The 21,855-nt window shown below is 40.9% G+C and overlaps 1 protein-coding gene across 1 annotated transcript; it reads left to right on the plus strand.

The window, feature by feature from the left end:
* Window positions 1–151: 151 nt before the first annotated feature.
* arrb1 (arrestin, beta 1) lies at window positions 152–21,693 on the plus strand (the record flags this gene model as incomplete). The annotated part of the gene is made up of 15 exons (XM_079166201.1): window positions 152–171; window positions 10,065–10,095; window positions 10,769–10,829; window positions 11,136–11,180; window positions 11,701–11,897; window positions 12,740–12,799; window positions 12,884–12,951; window positions 13,259–13,394; window positions 14,453–14,537; window positions 14,620–14,692; window positions 14,948–15,085; window positions 15,363–15,454; window positions 17,195–17,284; window positions 20,378–20,426; window positions 21,579–21,693. The coding sequence occupies 15 exons, from the start codon at window positions 152–154 to the stop codon at window positions 21,691–21,693; spliced, it is 1,260 nt and encodes a 419-aa protein (XP_079022327.1).
* Between the last annotated feature and the right edge of the window lie 162 nt (window positions 21,694–21,855).

Raw genomic sequence — 21,855 nt, forward strand, 5'->3', positions numbered from 1 at the left:
TGACGGCATGACGACGACTTCCTGAGAGAGAGAGAGACACACACACATCCTCCTCTCAGTTTCCACGGTGACAGCATCCCTCCTCCTGCTCCTCCTCCTCCTCCTCCTCCATCATCATCTCTCCGTCTGTCGGCTCGTCAGCGTCGTCAGGATGGGAGATAAAGGAACAAGGTGAGATTTAATGTGTGTTTGTGTTTGTGGTTCATTCACATGGTTCTGCTGCTGTTGGTTCCTCAGAGAGTGTGTGTGTGTGTGTGTGTGTGTGTGTGTGTGTGTGTGTGTGTGTGTGTGTGTGTGTGTGTGTGTGTGTGTGTGTGTGTTCTGGTAGAACATTACATAACATTCTGTCAGAACCTCCAGCGGTGCGACATCTCTGTGAGCAGCACACTGATGCTATTCTCTTTTTTTTAAAGGTTCCTTTGTTTGACCTTTTATTTTGATAGTGCAGACAGACAGGAAACAGACAGACAGGAGAGGGTAATCAATTACTGTTATTACTCTGTGAGAAAGTAATCACATTACTAATTATTTATCAGTGAAAGTAAGAAGTTGCTTCACTTTGGTTCGTCACATCATCTTCTGTTTTTATTATATTTGTTTTTGTTATTATGAGTTCTGTACAGAATTGTAAAGATGTCCTGAAAATACAACTTATGATCCTGATCCTGATCCTGATCCTGGTCTTTACTGAACTGAGTTTAAAGAAACACAAAGGTGATAAAACTCAGTTTTTCACGCTTCCTGAAATTAAATTTCAACGTTTTTAGCTGTTGTTTTTCTTTCTGTTATTAGAAGAGATTATCTGTGATTCTGAGATGTTTAACACTCAGAATCGTGTCTCTGTGACTTCATTTGACTTATCAGGACTCTGATGAGTTTCAGTGGCAGATTTTACGTTTCGTGCTGTAAACAATCAGCTAGCGGTGAAAGTTAACTTCTAGTTTTCCTATATTAACTTTTATTTTAAACTTACTGCCGATTCCCAAAGAACAGAAACACTTTTCATAGAACAAGTCAGAATAATTTAGCATTATGACTCTCTTGGATGGTCAGTTATGTTTCTGAGAGATAGCTTATCAGACTGAAGATACGTTAGCTGAGGGGTTCCTTAAGGAAGCTGTTTAGGCCCCTTAAGGTGGGTTCTCACGAAACGCGGCGCGAGAAATTCATTGCATCAGTTTACTCGCGGGGGACCATTTGTGGTCATTCGCTTCACTCGCGCTATACGTGGCGGAGATGGAGGTGGCTTATCACTATGGAAGCCGTTATCAACTTAAGCAATTTATTTCTGCCATCAACTAAGGAAGAAATAACCTCTATTTCTGCTTAGTACTTGTGTGAATTCCAGATAGATGGAAACTAAACGCCTTCTTGTCTGAATTCATAACATCATGAGGAGCTCTGTGGATTTTATCGAGGTGCATTCACTGTGTCTAGCTGGTTTACTACGGCTGCATCAACACTAAATAAACACATTTTGCTGTGATTTAACGGCAATAAATGGATAAAAAAGATGCCGAATTAACGACATAATGATGCCGATTTGTAAAAAGTCAAAGTTAATTCATGTTTTGTTAGTTCTCTCCTAAGACGACAAGTAAATAACTTTTAAAATACTTTTTTTCTGAATGGAGCTCGGATCGATCGGTGCTAGGCTATGCTAACATTGTAGCAGCTCCAACAACACTCAACATAACGTCATCTAGGTGTAAATACAGCAGCGTCTTTTTCATTATTTGTACCGTCTGGTTTACACACACACATTTATACACATGGTTTGGTCTCTACTAATATGAGGTCTCGTAGAGCTCTGGGTGAACACAGACAGATACAGTATTTGTTTCCTGATTCAACAACGTCAGTGATGACAGGAGGAGCATCTCAACGCTGATAGGCTATCGCGCCACAGCGTCACTCAATTTCTTCGCCCAAGTTGAAATATTTCAACTGCCGCGAATGAGGCGAATTCGCGCCATTCGTGTCATTCGCACCGCATCATCACGAATTTGCGTCACTCCAGTCTCATCACGTCTGTTTATAGACTTTGTATGTAATATACTCGGACGAATAATTCACGTTTGGTGTGAACACGGCATAACTCTTCTCTATTTTCACAAATGATCTCCCTTTGTCAATTGAGAATGCCAACATGGTACTGTATGCAGATGACACAACACTGTATCATAGCACTGCTTTAAACAAAGATGAACTAGTAACCATCCTGAATCAGTATCTAGAAAGAGAGTTTATGGGTGAAAGTGAACAAACATTCACAAAAACTAAAAGTATTGTGTTTGGCTCTAAGAATATTATTTGTCAGGTGTTACAGTCTTTGGTCTTTTGTCATCTGCAAAACTGTCCATTCATATGGTCAGCAGCTGCAAAGAAAGACATAAATAAACTACAACTGGTTCAAAACCGAGCTGCCAGATTAGCACTCCAGTTCAGCTCAATAAGAACAAACAGAGCATACATGCCTGTTCTCAGTTGAATTTAAACTCCATAATAGACTTCTCATGTTTTTAAGAAATGTAGTATTTAATAAGACACCTGAAGATTTCTTCAACCAATTACTACAAAACACATGCAACAGACATAACCACCACACAAGGAATGCTAGCTCAGGTCACTTGATATCTCCAACCCCAAGAACAAAGCTCCTAAAAGGCAGTTATCTACGTTATCGACTAATGATGATGTCGCAGTGTTCAGGTTTAATGATGATGTCGTGGTGTTCAGGTTTGATGATGATGTTGTAGTGTTACAGTTTGAGGATGATGTTGTAGTGTTACGGTTTGATGATGATGTCGTAGTGTTACGGTTTGATGATGATGTCGTAGTGTTACGGTTTGATGATGATGTCGTAGTGTTAAGGTTTGATAATGATGCCATAGTGTTCAGGTTTAATGATGATGTCGTAGTGTTCAGGTTTAATGATGATGTCGTAGTGTTAAGGTGTGATGATGATGTCGTAGTGTTCAGGTGTGATGATGATGTCGTAGTGTTAAGGTTTGAGGACGATGTCGTTGTGTTAAGGTGCAATGATGATGTCGTAGTGTTAAGGTTTGAGGATGTCGTGGTGTTCAGGTTTAATGAGGATGTCATGGTGTTAAGGTTTGAGGATGATGTCGTGGTGTTCAGGGTTAATGATGATGTCATGGTGTTAAGGTTTGAGGATGATGTCGTGGTGTTCAGGGTTAATGATGATGTCATAGTGTTACGGTGTGATGATGATGTCGTAGTGTTACGGTGTGATGATGTCGTGGTGTTCAGGTTTAATGATGATGTTGTAGTGTTCAGGTGTGATGATGTCGTAGTATTAATGTTTGAGGATGATGTTGTGGTGTTCAGGTTTAATGATGATGTCGTGGTGTTCAGGTTTAATGATGATGTCATAGTGTTACGGTGTGATGATGATATCATAGTGTTACGGTGTGATGATGATGTCGTAGTGTTAAGGTTTGAGGATGATGCAATAGTGTTCAGGTTTAATGATGATGTTGTGGTGATAAGGTGTGATGATGATGTTGTGGTGTTGAGCTTTAATGATGATGTCATAGTGTTACGGTGTGATGATGATGTCGTAGTGTTAAGGTTTGAGGATGTCGTGGTGTTCAGGTTTAATGACGATGGCGTAGTGTTAAGGTTTGAGGATGATGTTGTGGTGTTCGGGTTTAATGATGATGTTGTGGTGTTCAGGTTTAATGATGATGGCGTAGTGTTAAGGTTTGATGATGATGTTGTAGTGTTAAGGTTTGATGATGTCGTAGTGTTAAGGTTTGAGGATGATGTTGTGGTGTTCAGGTTTAATGATGTCTTAGTGTTCAGGTTTAATGATGATGTCATAGTGTTCAGGTTTAATGACGATGTCGTAGTGTTTGGGTTTAATGATGATGTCATAGTGTTCAGGTTTAATGATGGTGTCTTAGTGTTAAGGTGTGATGATGATGTCGTAGTGTTAAGGTTTCAGGATGATGTTGTGGTGTTCGGGTTTAATGATGATGTTGTGGTGTTCAGGTTTAATGATGATGCCGTAGTGTTAGGGTTTAATGACGATGTCGTAGTGTTCAGGTTTATTGATGATGTCGTGGTGTTGAGGTTTGAGGATGATGTCGTGGTGCTCGGGTTTAATGATGATGTCGTGGTGTTCGGGTTTAATGATGATGTCGTAGTGTTCAGGTTTATTGATGATGTCGTAGTGTTAAAGTTTGAGGATGATGTCGTGGTGTTCAGGTTTAATGATGATGTCGTAGTGTTAAGGTTTGAGGATGATGTCGTGGTGTTCGGGTTTATTGATGATGTCGTAGTGTTCAGGTTTATTGATGATGTCGTAGTGTTAAAGTTTGAGGATGATGTCGTGGTGTTCAGGTTTAATGATGATGTCGTGGTGTTGAGGTTTGAGGATGATGTCGTGGTGTTCGGGTTTAATGATGATGTCGTGGTGTTCGGGTTTAATGATGATGTCGTAGTGTTCAGGTTTATTGATGATGTCGTAGTGTTAAGGTTTGAGGATGATGTCGTGGTGTTCGGGTTTATTGATGATGTCGTAGTGTTCGGGTTTAATGATGATGTCGTAGTGTTCGGGTTTAAGATGTCGTGGTGTTCAGGTGTGAAGTTTAAGAAACTTATATATTTTAAGAAAACGACACAAGTAAAATCAAAAGACTTGTAGCAGCCAAACATCCTTCAAAATATGACGTTAGCTCTTGTAGATAATCATATTAATAGAATTTCAAGTCTTTTGGATTTAATAAAAGTATAAAACTGTCTAAACATGTTCTGGTTGATCCTCCTACTTTAGTTTATTTATGTATTGATCCACACTGACTCTGAGACCCACATGTGTTTCAACACTGCTTTATGGGTTCACATCAACGACGGTCCACACGGTCAAAGTACACATCAACATTTCTAACTGATGGAAAACAAAATGAAAACTTTGAGAATGTTGGTTTAAACACTGAACAGAGAATAAAAGACCAGTAAAAGTCACGGTTTATGATTCAATTATATTTCTGTTGCGTTTAATGATGCGTAATCTGATCGACGGCTATTTAAATCACACAAATATTCAGTGTTCTGAACTTATTGACCATATAAACATTGATCAAGGCTACCAGTCCGTCTGTGAGTTTACTTGTTTCACTGCAGCACATTGTCACTAATCAATGAATCAATAATCTGTTGAGTTGTTCCTGTGGAGCCGCCATCAAAGCTATTTAGTTTCAGTAGATCGTCAATAGTCTGCTGTCAGTCAGCAGAGAGCTTTACAGAGTAGAACTCCATGATGCATTCACTATGAGCACATTGTGTTTAAAGCAGACAAAGATCAGACGACACTGATGTTATTAATATTATAATATTAGTAGACTCAGATTCCAGTGGTGTCTGTAGGATTGTTTCAAATTATGATCCAAACATTTCAAAAACTTCAGTTTTAAGACCAAAAGTTAACATTAATCAAAAAAAAGATAAACGTAATCATTTCTGAAATTCACATCATGTTTTTACCAAACAAAATATTCTGCTTCAATCCATTTGTGTTGGCCTTTAGCCTTTAAAAACAACATTTTTACTGCAGTTTACTCCTGCAGCAATCTAACAGCACCATGAACTACATTCATACAGCCACAATAACACAAAATCTGATTTTGACAGACATTCAAAACTTCATTCGACAACTTTAATAAAAGCTATGAATGTAAAAAAAGACACTTAATACATTTTAAACTCGCTGTACTCACAAATTTGACAGCTGGACTGTTTTTGTAGTTTATTACAAAAATAAATACAATTATTTTCGCATGAAATTGTCAGCCGGAATATGTTTTGCCAAAACATCTGAATTTTACACAACTTGTAGGTCAGAGGTCAAGGGTCACATCCTGTTGTCAGGTTTCGATACCGAAACATGTTGGTTGGGTAAACTTTGATCAGATGAAACACAAAGTGAGAGGATCTGAGAGATTTCATCTTAAACCTCATCGTAGCTGTTGAGATATTTTAGTCTGAACCACAGTGGTGGACCTGCTGCCACACCGCTAACATGCTAAGAACAGCAGCTGTACAGATGCTAATTGTAGCTACGTAGCAGCAGACAAAGCTGGTGATCTCACTGGAAACAAATCGTTCTTTCATTGTAAAGGTTATTTTGGGGGATTTAGCCTTTTTTTAGGTAGCAGGCAGGAAACGGACGCGTAACAAAGGTTCCTACATGGGGGACATTGATAAATGATACACATCTGAAAACATGCTCCAACCCTAGACTGCTTAAAGCAGGGGACACCAACCTTTCTGAAACTGAGAGCTACTTCAAGGGTACTGAGTAGTACAAAGAGCTACTTGTTTGATACAAACTTCCTGAATAACAAAGTTGCACAGATCACCTTTTAATAATAATAATAATAATATATGTGAAGAGACTGTCTGATCACATGTCAATGTTAATTATTCCTCAAAATAATTATTAAAATGATTGTGTATTTTGTTCAAAATCACAGCTGTTATATTTGTGTACACATTATAACTAACCCTAACCTTTTATGAAATCATGAACTGTCATATCTTCACATCATGTCTCGTTTGTACTAACCACTACCTTTGTAACATTTTTAACAAATCATGAACTCTGTCCCATGTTTATACAAATGATCAGTTATGTAAGATTCATATCCGAGTGATATCCGGCCAATCCAAAGACGAGGACTGTAACCAATGAAATGTAGTTGTACGATGGTGACTGGGTCCGCCCACTTAGTATCAAAAAGAAAAACTACTCGCGAGCGAGCAGGGGAAGGTTTTACGAGCAGAAGAGCGGTGATGGAAGTCGCGCGCTAGGAGACGCTCCTCACGCTCAAAGCATGGTTTTCTCCTCGCAGGCTACAGTTCGCTCGCGCGATCAGAGATATTATGCGTGGAGTGACGTGAGAGCGCTCGTCAAAGTAATAAACGCGTGCTGCTGTTTCATTTGCACGAGCGGGACCTCCACACACACACACGTGGATCTGATTTGCGCTCTCGGATTTGGACAGTGATTTGCCTTCATACTGGTGCTATTTCTAGAACATGACTTGCGGGCGACCAGGTGCCCGCAGGCACCGTGTTGGCTACCTCTGGTTTAAAGGAAGTGAACGTAGTCGCCATGACGTCACCCATTAGTGGACTGAAGACTCCAGTTTGGGACTTTGGCTGTCACCATCTTGTTTCTTGTAACCAGAAGTGACTATATTTGGAGGAGAGGGTCGGCAGGGCCAGCTACCGTTAGCTTAGCAATCTCTTAAATTTACAGCTAACGTTAGCACTAGCTAGCTAGCTTGGTGTAGAAAGGTGCATTGGTAACACTCATTAACTATGAAATTGGAAACTAACTTTGGCTAAAAAACAAGTTGGACGTGCCGGTCCTGGATACTTGATCCAGGACTCGGTCACACGGGCGATAAATCGACACCGCTTCCCCTCTATGTGGGCGAACGAAACATTTCCACCCCGTCTGGCACTTGTCTCTGGACTTTTAGCGCCAGTTTGACCCGAGTTACCAAAGACCGAGCGTTTGTATTAGAAATGTTTAATAGAAACTATATTTCTTCCACACAGAACGGTTCAGACCGCAGAACATCTCAGTCTTGTGTCAGTGTTTGTGTGTCTGCAGGCTGAATGAGGAGAATATTAATGAGTTGAGTGAGATCAGTCAGACATACAGAGCAGCTCACACTTCATCCTGATTCACACCAAACCTGTAAACTTCAACCTTTCATTCCTCCGGTGTGACCTGAAGACCTCAGTGAATATGAACCATGTGTTTCTATCTGCACAGAAACTATGTTTTCTCCTTTTCTTCTCTCATATTTTATTTGCAGTTTCTCTCATTTTACAAGTCAAAGAGAACAAAACAACATCAAACAGACAACAAGTGAAATCATAAGTTGTAGATAAAAAGCTGAAATGTTGAGAGATTCAGAACCACTGCAATGATAAAAAGCATCATATTTCATTTATTTGGCTCATAATAAAAATAAGAATAAAAACTCAAAATCATTTCTTCTCAAACTGAAGTTTAAGAAACCTGCATTTTTCTTCCAAATTTAGATTTAAAGAAAAAGTCAAAATGACAAATGTGAGAGAAGCTGAAGACGTTTTATCAGTTATGAATATTTATGCAAAACACTTGCAATCAATCACATTCAAGACTTTGTCACATCTCACATGTATTTAAACAAATATTTGTTAAATAATCAAAGAAATAATCTTTTCTAGAAAACTGACTTGAATACCTGAAAACTCCAATTAATATTATTAATAACAAACTCCATATTTATAATATTTATAAACATGTATTTAAATCCATAAGGCTGCTCATTGTGTAGAGAATCTTGAACTCATTAGATTTAATAATGACTTATTGTTTGCACTTCTATGTGTATAATATAGAATATAAAGAGCGGTGCAGATACTACTCTGTATTTAATATGAGGAGCTTTTATTCAGTAGAACTATAACTTCGTCTGTTTTTATCCCATTTTAGTTTGACAGTTTGAATTCACATTTTATATTTGTGCCTCTTTATTTCTCTAATAACTCACTTTGATCAGTGTTTGTGACTCACGACCTTCCTGAGCTTTCTACTCATCGACACGTCTGCAGCTTCACTGACTCGATGAACGTTCGTTAGCAACAAGCTAACGAACGTTCACACAGCTACTGAAGCTTTTGAGCTACTTGTACTTTAGTATTTCAAACGTCTTCTGCTTTCTACTTCTACTACAGCTCAGAGTAAATATTCTACTTTTAAACATGTAATATAATAAATCATATTCTGAGGGGATGAGGATGAGTCTGCAGGCAGTGAGCTGATGTTTAATAACAACAATAATCACTGAATAAAGAAACGATCATTGAGTTTAACTGATGATCGGTTTAAATGGCATGTTTGTTGTCCACTGCACACTATATTATTATTGTTATTATTGTTATTATATTAAGACTATTAAGATTCTAATGATTATTATGATTATGGTTAATATTACTATCATTCATAAATAAGTGATCGCTCGTCACCGAGCGGCTCGATTGTAACTAGAACTGGACGGACGGCAGAGACTCGGCGCGCTGAGCGTTTCCCAGGAGTCTCGGCGGTTTCCAGTAAAATAAATGGCGTCGAGCTGCTGAGAGATGAAGGGCCATTCAGGATGCAGCTGAGAGCTAATGGAGCCCAGCAGCTCCTCTATGGGGGGGGGGGGGGGGTAATATAAGACATTAGAGGCAGGAAGCTACTGCTGATGGTGAAGATGATGATGAAGATGATGATGATGATTGAGAGCAGGACTCCCCTGAGAGGAAACCTGATCTACATGATGAGGAATCTGTTGGAAAAATATGACATTTTGAAAAAGAGGTCGAATCTTTAAACATCGCAGAAAAAGATGTTTTCAACATTCACAGTTTTTTATAAATTATGGAAATTTACAAAATGAAGACATTTTATAAACATGGGGAAATGTTCAAACTTTCTCTCTGCAGCTCCGTTAGCATCACCGCCTGCCAGCCAATCAGAAATCAGGATTTTTTAAACTGTCACACAATAACAATAACAATAACAATAACAATAACAATAACAATAACAATAACAATAAGAGCAAAACAGATACATGACGAGTCAGGTTTCAAAACAGGAAGAGATGTTTTATGATGAAGCAATAAAACACAGAATTCTCAAACTTCCAACAGGAAACATCTTTTCATTTAAAATATTTAATATTTATACATATATGTATATATATATATATATATATATATATATATATATATATATATATATATATATACATGTATATATATATACATGTATATATATACATGTATATATATATATATATACATGTATATATATATATATATATATATATACATGTATATATATATATATATATATACATGTATATATATATATACATGTATATATATATATATATATATACATGTGTATATGTATAGAATATAGAATATAACAAATAAGATGAACCCTCACTGTGTGCTTCATTGACCTGCTTTTCTGTGTTTGTCTGCAGAGTGTTTAAGAAAGCCAGTCCCAATGGAAAGGTGAGTCCTCTTCTTCTTCACCACCAAACATAAATCATGTCAATAATAAGTCTGTGGACACCTGAAAAACAACGAAATGATATGTGAATAAAATATATATAAAGACGCTTTCTCACATCCCTGGAATACTGTGAGGACAAACACACTGACCGATCACATTAAATGATGAATCACAGCAATAAACAATTCAAAATATCAAACAATAAGCAAACAATAAGGATCAAATGATAGAAGTCAACAGACATTGAGAGACAGAATCAGGTCTTCAATCACGTCCCCAAAACAAGATTGAATAGAGATTTCAAATATAATAAACCTGTGATGCTCCAAGTTCTCCTCCAGCGTCACTATTCAACGCAGCAGGACGGCAGGTTGACATCGTGTCTTTTCAAAATAAAACTTCTGTCTTCACAGGAAGTTAACTTTATGCAACAAAACCACTTAGTGAGGTTCAGAGAAAGAGCTGGATTACGTTAACTTGACTAACTATCGAGTCACATGACATCATGTCAACGTCTACTTTTAGTTTCGCTCAGGACACAAACAGAGCTCTCCTGGATCCAGTGGCTCTGATTGGCCGTTAGCTCTCCTGGATCCAGTGGCTCTGATTGGCCATTAGCTCTCCTGACAGTGGCTCTGATTGGCTGATCTGCCCGCTGTGTTCCTCCCTCAGCTCACTGTGTATCTGGGGAAGAGAGACTTCGTGGATCACGTGGACCTGGTGGAGCCTGTTGGTGAGATCACTTTCATCTTCATGTCTTGAGTTTGTTGTTTCATCCCTTTGATAGCAGCTGTTTATTGAGAATCATTCGTCCTCCGGCTGCTTGTTACATTTCATTACATCACAGTCATTGATCCTCTCCCACCGTGGGCTCAGCTACGGGAGACATTTGGGGTCAAGCGTCTTGCTCGAGGACACGTCGACATGCGACTAGCGGAGCCGGAGATCGAACCGCCGACCCTCTGATTGAAGGACGGCCCTGCTCTCCACTCAGCCACCGCCGCCCCTCAGGTTCACTTTCTGACTTTTCTTCCTGCAGACGGCGTCGTCCTGATCGACCCGGAGTACCTGAAGGAGAGGAAAGGTGAGACGGCGGTTAGATAACCTCCAAACAGATTGAGCTCAATAAAATATGCAACATATTAGAATTGGCTCTTTAAAATACCAACTACTGGTATTTCTTTAATTCACTGTATCTGTAAAATAAAATAACTAATATCGAATCAAATCTCAGAACAAGCAGAGATGTGGGAGGAGCTTATTTCAAGTATCTAAACTATAATAAATGATAAACGGCGTCTCTACGTCACGTTGTTCTTCGTGTTGGCGCTCAGCGGATGCTGAACACCTTCTCGGGTTCGTTCGGTCTCAGGAACCGTTCCACAGCCTCTGTCTTCATGTTATTTGATTCAATGCAACAATTTTATTAAATCGCCTTGTTTTCAGTTTTCATTTCTGCACAGAATAACAAAAGGTCCAGAATGTGTTTAGCTTCAGCACACAGACAGGAAGCTGTTAGCCTAGCTCCAGCATTAGCATTAGTTATTGTTCGTAGATATTATCATATATCAGGATGTACGTTCTGTGTTTCTCGTTCCCTTCAGTGTTCGTGACTCTGACCTGTGCGTTCCGTTACGGCCGTGAGGACCTGGACGTCCTCGGCTTGACGTTCCGTAAAGACCTGTTTGTGGCGAACGTCCAGGCGTTTCCTCCGCCGCCCGAAGAGAAGAAGAGTCTGACTCGTCTTCAGGAACGGCTGATTAAAAAGCTGGGAGAACACGCCCACCCGTTCACCTTCGAGGTACTGAGTTGACCTGTTTCCTCATCGTCTCTGTAGAGCATCAGGATTATTAACGCTCACACAGTTCAGAGTCTTCAGCGGTTTCTGGTTTTTGATCTCACAAAACACGTGTTTGACCTGAACTGAACTCACACGCTGATCATGACAACATTTCTAATAAAAGGTCAAAGACCAGCATTCAGTCCATAACTGTGAACTCTTAAAACGTCCTGCTTCTTTGTTGTCATGGCAACAGCTTTGTGTTGTTTCCTCTTTCCTCACTGAACGTAAACACGAAGAGAGAAACTCCACCGAGGCTCTGGTTGTAGTTTTAGGTGATTCTTCTTCTGAGATCGTCTTTCTGTCTGTTAAAGTCTGTTTATCATCACGTTTAAATATCGTCACCAGATTCAAAGCATCGCTCATGAATGACGTCATGACCTCATTATGACCTCATTATGACCTCATTATGACCTCATTATTCTCCCGTATGGACTCATGATAGTCGTCGTGTAGCATTGTGTCATCGTCTCAGGATAAACGTTTCATCGGTCTGAAGATGAAAGAGCTCTTTTCCACGACGGGAACCTTTAAGGAATCCAGAACCCTGCAGGAACCGGGTTCTAGGTTTGGTTCCCGTCACAGACCTGGTGTTTCAGAGAGAGAGAGCATGTTTCAAGAGATGAATACAACTTCAAATGACCAACAGAGTTTCAGCTATAACTGCTTTCATCTGACTGATTGTCTCCTTATGGTTCTATAGCAGCAGCGGAAGCACAACCGTTACTGTGAAACGGGGCTGAAGAAGAAGGAGTGTGACTGTTCTTAGTTGGTATCTTCTGATAAAGACGATGTGTTTTCAGATTCCTCTGAACCTGCCGTGCTCCGTCACCCTGCAGCCGGGCCCCGAGGACACGGGGAAGGTAAGAGGCAAACGTTCGTCCTGCTCGGCTGAAACAAAGAACTGGAATGTTCTGGATGTTCTCAATGTTCTCGTGTGTCTTCAGGCCTGCGGAGTCGACTTCGAGGTGAAAGCGTTCTGTGCAGAAAATGTGGAAGAAAAGATCCACAAAAGGTAAAAGTGAGTCCGCCGCAGTTTGACAGAATCAAGAGATGAATTATAAATGAAAGCATCAGCAGCTTCCTGCAGAGAGAGACCAGAACCAGAACCAGAACCAGATCTAGATACATATTCATGCTCATAATCAGGAGCCAGTAAACCCACCAGAGGTTCATCAGACCAGAGTCATTCTAGAGCCCATGAATAATGATCCTAACCTCCATCAGGTAAAGGTTCAATGAGTCTACAGACGAGACCAGCACATCCTGTCCCTTCACTCGCTCTGCTGGTAGAAGATCATCAGCGTCGCGTCTTGTTGCAGGAACTCGGTGCGTCTGGTGATCCGGAAGGTTCAGTACGCTCCAGAGAAACCTGGTCCTCAGCCCACAGCAGAGACCACGAGACAGTTTCTGATGTCGGACAAACCTCTGCACCTGGAAGCCTCTCTGGACAAAGAGGTGACGCCTAAGTGTGTGTGTGTGTGTGTGTGTGTGTGTATATATATAGTAAGTATACCTTTGTAGAAGGAAGAAGGAAGAAGAAAAGAGAGCTCAGCCTCAGAGATAGGGGGAGGAGCTCAGCCTCAGAGATAGGGGGAGGAGCTCATTCTTAGAGAGAGGGGGAGGAGCTCATTCTTAGAGAGAGGGGGAGGAGCTCATTCTTAGAGAGAGGGGGAGGAGCTCATTCTTAGAGAGAGGGGGAGGAGCTCATTCTTAGAGATAGGGGGAGGAGCTCATTCTTAGAGAGAGGGGGAGGAGCTCATTCTTAGAGATAGGGGGAGGAGCTCATTCTTAGAGAGAGGGGGAGGAGCTCATTCTTAGAGAGAGGGGGAGGAGCTCATTCTTAGAGAGAGGGGGAGGAGCTCATTCTTAGAGAGAGGGGGAGGAGCTCGGACATCAGGAGGGAACTCGGAGTCGAGCCGCTGCTCCTTCGCGTCGAAAGGAGTCAGCTGAGGTGGTTCAGCATCTAATCAGGATGCCTCCTGGACGCCTCCCACTGGAGGTTTTCCGGGCACATCCAACTGGGAGGAGACCCCGGGTAAGACCCGGGAACGCCTCGGGATCCCCCAGTATGAGCTGGAACATGTTGCGGGCGAGAGGGAAGTCTGGGTCAGCCTGCTGGGCCTGCTGCCACCGCGACCCGACCCCGGATAAGAGGAGGAAGATGGATGGATGGAAGTTATTTCAACAACAATACTACCACTACTACTAATAATCGTGGATCCTGGTTATACCTGGACCTGGTCTTGCCCCCTGCCTTGTTTCTGTCATAAGCATTGAATGTGTTTCTGTACACATGACATCACTTCATCCTGATAGAGGATCCTCCTCTGTTGCTCTCTGAGGTCTCTTCCTCTTTTCTCTTCGTTAGAGGGTTTTTGGGGAGTTGTTCCTGTTCTGATTTGAGGGTCAAAGGTCAGAGGATGTATACAGATTCTGAGGAGAATTTGTGATTAGTGATTTTGGGCTATTGAAAATTGAAATTGAATAATAATAATAATATGTCTCTCTCTCAGATTTATTACCACGGAGAGCCAATCAGCGTCAATGTCCACGTCACCAACAACACCAACAAGACTGTGAAGAAGATGAAGATCTCAGGTACTTGAATGCAGCGTCCTGTCTCTGTGTTGATCTGTGAGGTTTGTGTTATTGATCGATGGCTTGATTTGTGTTTCCACAGTGCGACAGTATGCAGACATCTGCCTGTTCAACACGGCTCAGTACAAATGTCCGGTGGCCACCGAGGAGTCCGAGTCAGTCTCATTTCTCTCTGCTTTGATTTAGACAAAACTCACCCACTAAGGTCCACTAAGTGCTTGTTCTGCAGCTTTCAGTTGTGTCACCTGGTTTTCCTCAGTCTATCCAGATGTTGTGATGGATTTTCAAATTTCCTTTTTTCTGAGCACATTAAGGACTTCTTTAACATTTGTAGCCCAGTTTGAATAGTTTGAAGTGAATCCAGTCAGACGTTGATATCCGGCTTCATGTTCGTGTGATTCTGTCTTCAGTGACGTCGTCGCTCCCAGTTCGACTTTCTGCAAAGTTTTCACTCTCACTCCGTTTCTGGCCAACAACCGAGAGAAACGAGGCCTCGCTCTGGACGGGAAACTGAAGCACGAGGACACCAACCTGGCCTCCAGCACACTGTGAGTCCAGTAGCAATCATGATGCCTTCCAGGCCTGTTGGAGGGTGGGAAATTCAGACGGCATACCTGGGGGTGGGGTGTTGTGAGAGCCATGTGCTTCTGTTTGTTGTTGTCCAATGGGACATAGTCCAGACTAATGCTTTGTGTAAAGAGATGAGCTGTAGCTTCAGCCTCTACAACGTGTTGCGATCATTTGAAGAGAGAAGGTGGGAATCTTCTGAAGAAGGACTTCAGACGAATAGGATCGGTGTGACTGAGTGTTTCCTGTCTTGATCAGGTTAAGAGAAGGAGCCAATAAGGAAATTCTCGGCATCATTGTGTCGTACAAAGTCAAAGTGAAGCTGGTGGTGTCTCGAGGCGGGTCAGTGTGTTTAACTTATTATAACATATATAACATATCATCTTTTTTGGTTAACAAATGAACTAAACTAATCTGTGTGGGCTGCCACTTAAAATAGTTTATTATATCACATTGCTCTGTGACTTTGTATGTTAATCCAGTACTTGTTAGGTGACCACGTGAAATATGTTAGTCAATGACTTTATAGGTTACCCTGTGACTGTGAACGTTACACTGTGACTGTGAGCGTTACACTGTGAACGTTACACTGTGACTTTGAACGTTACACTGTGACTTTGAACCTTACACTGTGAACGTTACACTGTGAACGTTACACTGTGAACGTTACACTGTGACTGTGAACGTTACACTGTGACTTTGAACGTTACACTGTGACTTTGAACGTTACACTGTGACTGTGAACGTTACACTGTGAACGTTACACTGTGAGCGTTACACTGTGACTGTGAACGTTACACTGTGACTGTGAACGTTACACTGTGAACGTTACACTGTGACTGTGAACGTTACACTGTGACTTTGAACGTTACACTGTGAACGTTACACTGTGAACGTTACACTGTGAACGTTACACTGTGACTGTGAACGTTACACTGTGACTTTGAACGTTACACTGTGACTTTGAACGTTACACTGTGACTGTGAACGTTACACTGTGAACGTTACACTGTGAGCGTTACACTGTGACTGTGAACGTTACACTGTGACTGTGAACGTTACACTGTGACTTTGAACGTTACACTGTGAACGTTACACTGTGAACGTTACACTGTGAACGTTACACTGTGACTGTGAACGTTACACTGTGACTTTGAACGTTACACTGTGACTGTGAACGTTACACTGTGAACGTTACACTGTGACTTTGAACGTTACACTGTGACTGTGAACGTTACACTGTGAACGTTACACTGTGAACGTTACACTGTGACTGTGAACGTTACACTGTGACTTTGAACGTTACACTGTGACTGTGAACGTTACACTGTGAACGTTACACTGTGAACGTTACACTGTGACTGTGAACGTTACACTGTGACTGTGAACGTTACACTGTGAACGTTACCCTGTGAACGTTACACTGTGACTGTGAACGTTACACTGTGAACGTTACCCTGTGAACGTTACCCTGTGACTGTGAACGTTACACTGTGACTGTGAACGTTACACTGTGAACGTTACACAGTGACTTTGAACGTTACACTGTGACTGTGAACGTTACACTGTGAACGTTACACTGTGAACGTTACACTGTGAACGTTACACAGTGACTTTGAACGTTACACTGTGACTGTGACGTTACACTGTGAACGTTACCCTGTGAACGTTACCCTGTGAACGTTACCCTGTGACTGTGAACGTTACACTGTGACTGTGAACGTTACACTGTGACTTTGAACGTTACACTGTGACTTTGAACGTTACACTGTGACTTTGAACGTTACACTGTGTGTTAACAGGATGAATAGAACTTCAAAGTTGAACAGCTGTGTACCACAATGACAGTTAATGAGCACATGGATAGAAATGCTGCTGCTGTGAAGCTTAAGGTGTTAAATGTTTATTGATTTCAGGCTCCTGGGAGATCTGGCGGCGAGGTAACCTCACTGAGATCATCGATGAACACACTGATACAAACCACACACTGACATTTACAGAGGTCACCTGAATGTCTCACTGATAATGGTCACACATGTCTTTAATGAAGCTGCTGTGGATTATTAGTGTTCTGATGAGTGGTTGTACAGCAAATGATTTGTTTTTCAGTGACGTCTCTGTCGAGCTGCCTTTCACATTGATGCACCCGAAGCCTTTAGAAGAATCCATCTACAGAGACGGTGAGCCATGTTTACAACATGTTTGATATTTGATGTTCAGTACAATAATATTCCAGGTATTGATGTCCTGCTGTGTTTTGGATTTTGTCTGTGGCCGCTGCTGCTGCACTGAAGGAGTCTTAAAATCCTTCAGTGGCTTTGCAGCATTGAAGGATTTCAGCTTCCTGTCTGCTGAGAGATCACATCATCTGGTGGATCGGGTCTCTGCAACTTGATTTTCAAAACAATAAAGTGAAACCAGATGATGATTTGAAAGATAATCACAGATCAGTTTGAGTCAAAACAATAAATTCAGATTTATTTTTTCTGCATAACAATAAACATGAAAATAAAAACAAGTTCTGCAAAAGTCAAGAAACATATATGTATAAATATAATTAACATATGAAAAAGTTTATGAACATGTGTACAGTATCTGTTTTATAATAACTAGAAAATGCATTTCCTGCTGAAAATGCGTTGGAATGCTGAAAGCTGAAATGAATTGCAAAAACATTGCTGAAAATAGATATTCAATTAAAAAAAAATTGCAAAAAGCTTAATAATTCAAAAAGTTTAAAGATTACAAATATGAAAAGTCAGCATCACCCCTCTCCTGAAAGAGCTGAACATTTTAATATTTGAACGGTTTCTGTGGTTTAAAAAATGTCAGCAGTAGTGATATTTGTTGTAGTAGTAGTTGAAAGCTGAAATTAATTGCAAAAACATTGCTGAAAATAGATATCCAATTTAAAAAAAATTGCAAAAAGCTTAATAATTCAAAAAGTTTAAAGATTACAAATTGCTGAAAATACAGAAATGGGAGACTACCTGTCTGAAAAATGTTGTAGCCTGAAAGCATTTAAACTGCTGAAAACCCTTCTAGTTGAAATGTTTAACTATGGTGTCTGTAGCTGAAAGTATGAGAAAGAAGAAGGCTTTGAAAGTTGAAGAAGTTTAACAGGATTTGAAGATTTTCTCCATAGATATCCAATTCAAAAAAGATTGCAAAAAGCTTAATAATTCTAAAAGTTTAAAGATTAGATTACAAATATGAAAAGTCACATCACCGCTCTCCTGAAAGAGCTGAACATTTTAATATTTGAATGGTTTCTGTGGCTTAAAAAATGTCAGCAGTAGTGATATTTGTTGTAGTAGTAGTAGAAGTTGTAGTTGTAGTAGAAGTATTATAAGTAGTAGAAGTATTAGTAGCATTAGAATAAGTGTGTGTGTGGGGGGTCCTCTAAAAGTATCCAAGACCTGAATGACTGAATGAGAGAGATGCACAGAGAGAGACAGAGAGAGAGAAGTGTATGTGCGCGTGTGTCTGTGAGTCTGTGTGTTTATCAACATTGCTGATTACCTTAATCACGAACACCTGTGTGTCAGCAGCCTGTTCATGGAGAACAGACAGGCAGACAGACAGTTAGATGGACTGAGTGAGTGTGAGAGAGAGACAGACAGCCAGACAGACAGAGAGACAGATGACTGAGTGAGTGTGAGAGAGAGAGACAGACAAGCAGACAGACATGAGGTCTAACAATCCCTCTAAGTCATAGTGTGCGTACAGAGACAGACAGAGAGAGAGTGAGACACAGACGGACGGAGGGAGAGAGTGACAGACAGAGAGAGACAGACAGACACTCTGATCTCTCTGGCAATCCTTCTCATCTGGAGATTGTCCTATTTTTTAACATTTACAGCTAAAGTAACTATTGTCCTGCTCTGCCAGGTCTTTCCTCGTCTCGCCCACTTGTGTCATGGTGTGTGTATATCTCACTGGAATCAGGAGACTTGTCAGAATACCCATATTTGATTGGCTGAGCAGCATCACACATATTTCCAAGTCGTGTGTGCATGTGTGTCTCAGTGCCTCTGTGTGTTTATAAACATCACTAACGAGCTCATAGAAACACCTGTGTGCTTGGGTGCACTGGTTGGTGATTGCAGCACCTGTGTGAGAGATTAGAGTGAACAGCGATTTTCAACTAAACTACCTGTCGAACATATGCCCTTTATACCAAAACCATGAGACTAATCAAAATATGGATACCATGAGAAAGATAAGACTCTGCCGAACGCGCTGATGTGTTTTTTATATTTGTGGTGTTAAAAATGTGAGCTCCAGCGCAATATACAAAACTGGTACCATCTGCTTTCTTTGAGAAATGAGTGGTCAGATTTAACATTGCTCTCTATGGAGCAGAACGTTGGTTTTTCCTCTCAATTAAGTGATTTTCTGCAAATGTGTAAATCTGTGGGATTCCACAGTCACTTGTGTACGACAACGAAACGATTAGCTACTTCAAGATCATTAAAATATATATGAAGAGTGAAAATTGTGGCGGCAAAGGCAAAAGACAAATATTTTTTTCACAAGAATCTGAAGCTGCTCTTCACTCTAGCGGTGACATCACGCACTCTAAGCTGCGCAATACACACCCATTATAAAGGCAGAAAAGGACTGAAAAAATCATAAAAGTTAAAATGGGACAGTTCAAAAAGTTAAAAAGATATCAAAAAGCTGAATTATGCGGCAATAGATCAGAATTTTCTTAACAGTTTAAAGTTAAAATGGTGCCTGTAGCTGAAAGTATGAGGAAGTTGAAGGATTTGAAAGTTGAAGAAGTTTAAGAGGATTTGAAAATATTCTCCATAGACATCCCATTCAAATAAAGGTTGCAAAAAGCTTAATAATTCAAAAAGTTTAAAGATTAGAAATATGAACAGACATAGCACACTTCTCCTGAAAGAGCTGAACATTTTGATATTTGAACGGTTTCTGTAGCTTAAAAAATGTGGAAGGAGAAGCGTTGCAAAATACGTACGGAAGAAATAGTTGAATAAAGAAACAGGATAACAATAGTTGGAATGCTTAACAGCATTCCAACTATGAAAGAGCTCAGGTTCATAGATTCAGTCTCAGACTGTTATAAAACAGCAGACAGTGAAAGGATGATCTTTTATACATTTGTTAAGAAGTGTCAGTATTTCATTCAGTATGTTAGTATTAACAGTATTAACAGTATTAATAGTATTAACAGTATTAACAGTATTACTGTTATTCATCACAGCAGCTTTAAATGTGCACTTCCTCTTGAATCTCCTCTGCAGCTCCAGATGAAGCTCCGATCGACACAAACCTGATTGAGTTTGACACAAAGTAAGCAGCCGTCTCTCTCTCGCTCTGTCTCTCTCTCTCTCTGTCTCTCTCTCTCTCTCTCTCTCTCTGTCTCTCTCTCTCTCTCTGTCTCTCTCTCTCTCTCTCTCTCTCTCTCTGTTTCTCTCTTTCTCTCTCTCTCTCTCTGTCTCTCTCTCTCTCTCTCTCTCTCTCTCTCTCTGTCTCTCTCTCTCTCTCTCTCTCTGTCTCTTTCTCTCTCTCTCTCTCGCTCTGTCTCTCTCTCTCTCTCTCTCTCTCTCTGTCTCACCGTCCTCATCACCTCATCACCTCATCAGCGGCTCTGTGATCTGATTGGCTGTGGGTACCGTCCTGGTCAATAAGCTCTCTGTCTCCGGAGTCTCGGCCTTAATGCGTCTTAATGCTCGCTGCGTGTGAGGAGGCAGGAAATGAGCTTCAAGTGGAAACTCATCCTGCTGTCAGCAGAGACAGACACAGCTCCTAAAGACACAGAGAAGAGCTCATGAACATGTCTCTATAATCCACCATAGTATTATTAATAATACATTACATGTGTATAGCTCTTTGAGACAAACTAGTAGATGAATAAGAGGAGACTGCAGTGAGAGGAGTATTCCTGTGAATATATTCAACACAACTTTATTGATGTGAATGTTGTGTGTGAACACAGTACAGGTTGTTTGTCTCATCCAGAGCTCCAATCATGAAGAAGAACAATAAAACGCTGTAATTCAAAGAGATGAAACTATGAAGTCATGATGAACGAGGAAGAACGGAGAAGCTCAGAGAGGACAAACTGTTTCTTCATCATGTCAAACAACAAGTCAACGTGGATTCATTTCTCACTTTCATCTTTTCTATAAACCTAACTACGTGTTTCCGGTCCAGAGGACAACCTTCAGTGATGGGTCTTTGTTCTTCAGACGTCGTGCTAAAAGTGTAATTACTCAGATGAAGTGTAATAAACTACAGTGTGTGTTCATGACGGAGTGGAGCTCTGACATGTAAGATGGTCCGTTCAGTCTCATGATGAAGATGAAGACGTCTTCTTCAGACGTTGATCTCGCTTCTGGTCTCTTTATGTTTCTTTCATTGTTTTCTTATAAATTAACCTCCACAACCCTCTGCACCCCCCCCCCACCCCCCACCCCACCCCACCCCCACCCCTCCCCTCAGCGACGATGACATCATCTTTGAAGACTTCGCCCGCCAGCGGCTGATTGGTGGAGCGAAGGAAGACAAGGATGAAGACGAGGATCCGGTGGACTCGCCCAAACTGGACGACAGATAAAGGCTCTTAGCGCCGCCGCGCTGCTGTCGTTGTCTCCCCGCTGCTGGACAGTCTGGACGCCCTTCTAAACACTCGGTGGTGCCGTGTTTGTGTTCTTCGTTCATGTTCGTCCTCTCTGCATCCTGCCGGAGGTGTAAAAAAAGCTAGAATAATGCAGCCTAG

This window comes from Pholis gunnellus (genome assembly GCF_910591455.1).
Source record: "Pholis gunnellus genome assembly, chromosome: 9".
NCBI classification, from domain to species: domain Eukaryota; kingdom Metazoa; phylum Chordata; class Actinopteri; order Perciformes; family Pholidae; genus Pholis; species Pholis gunnellus.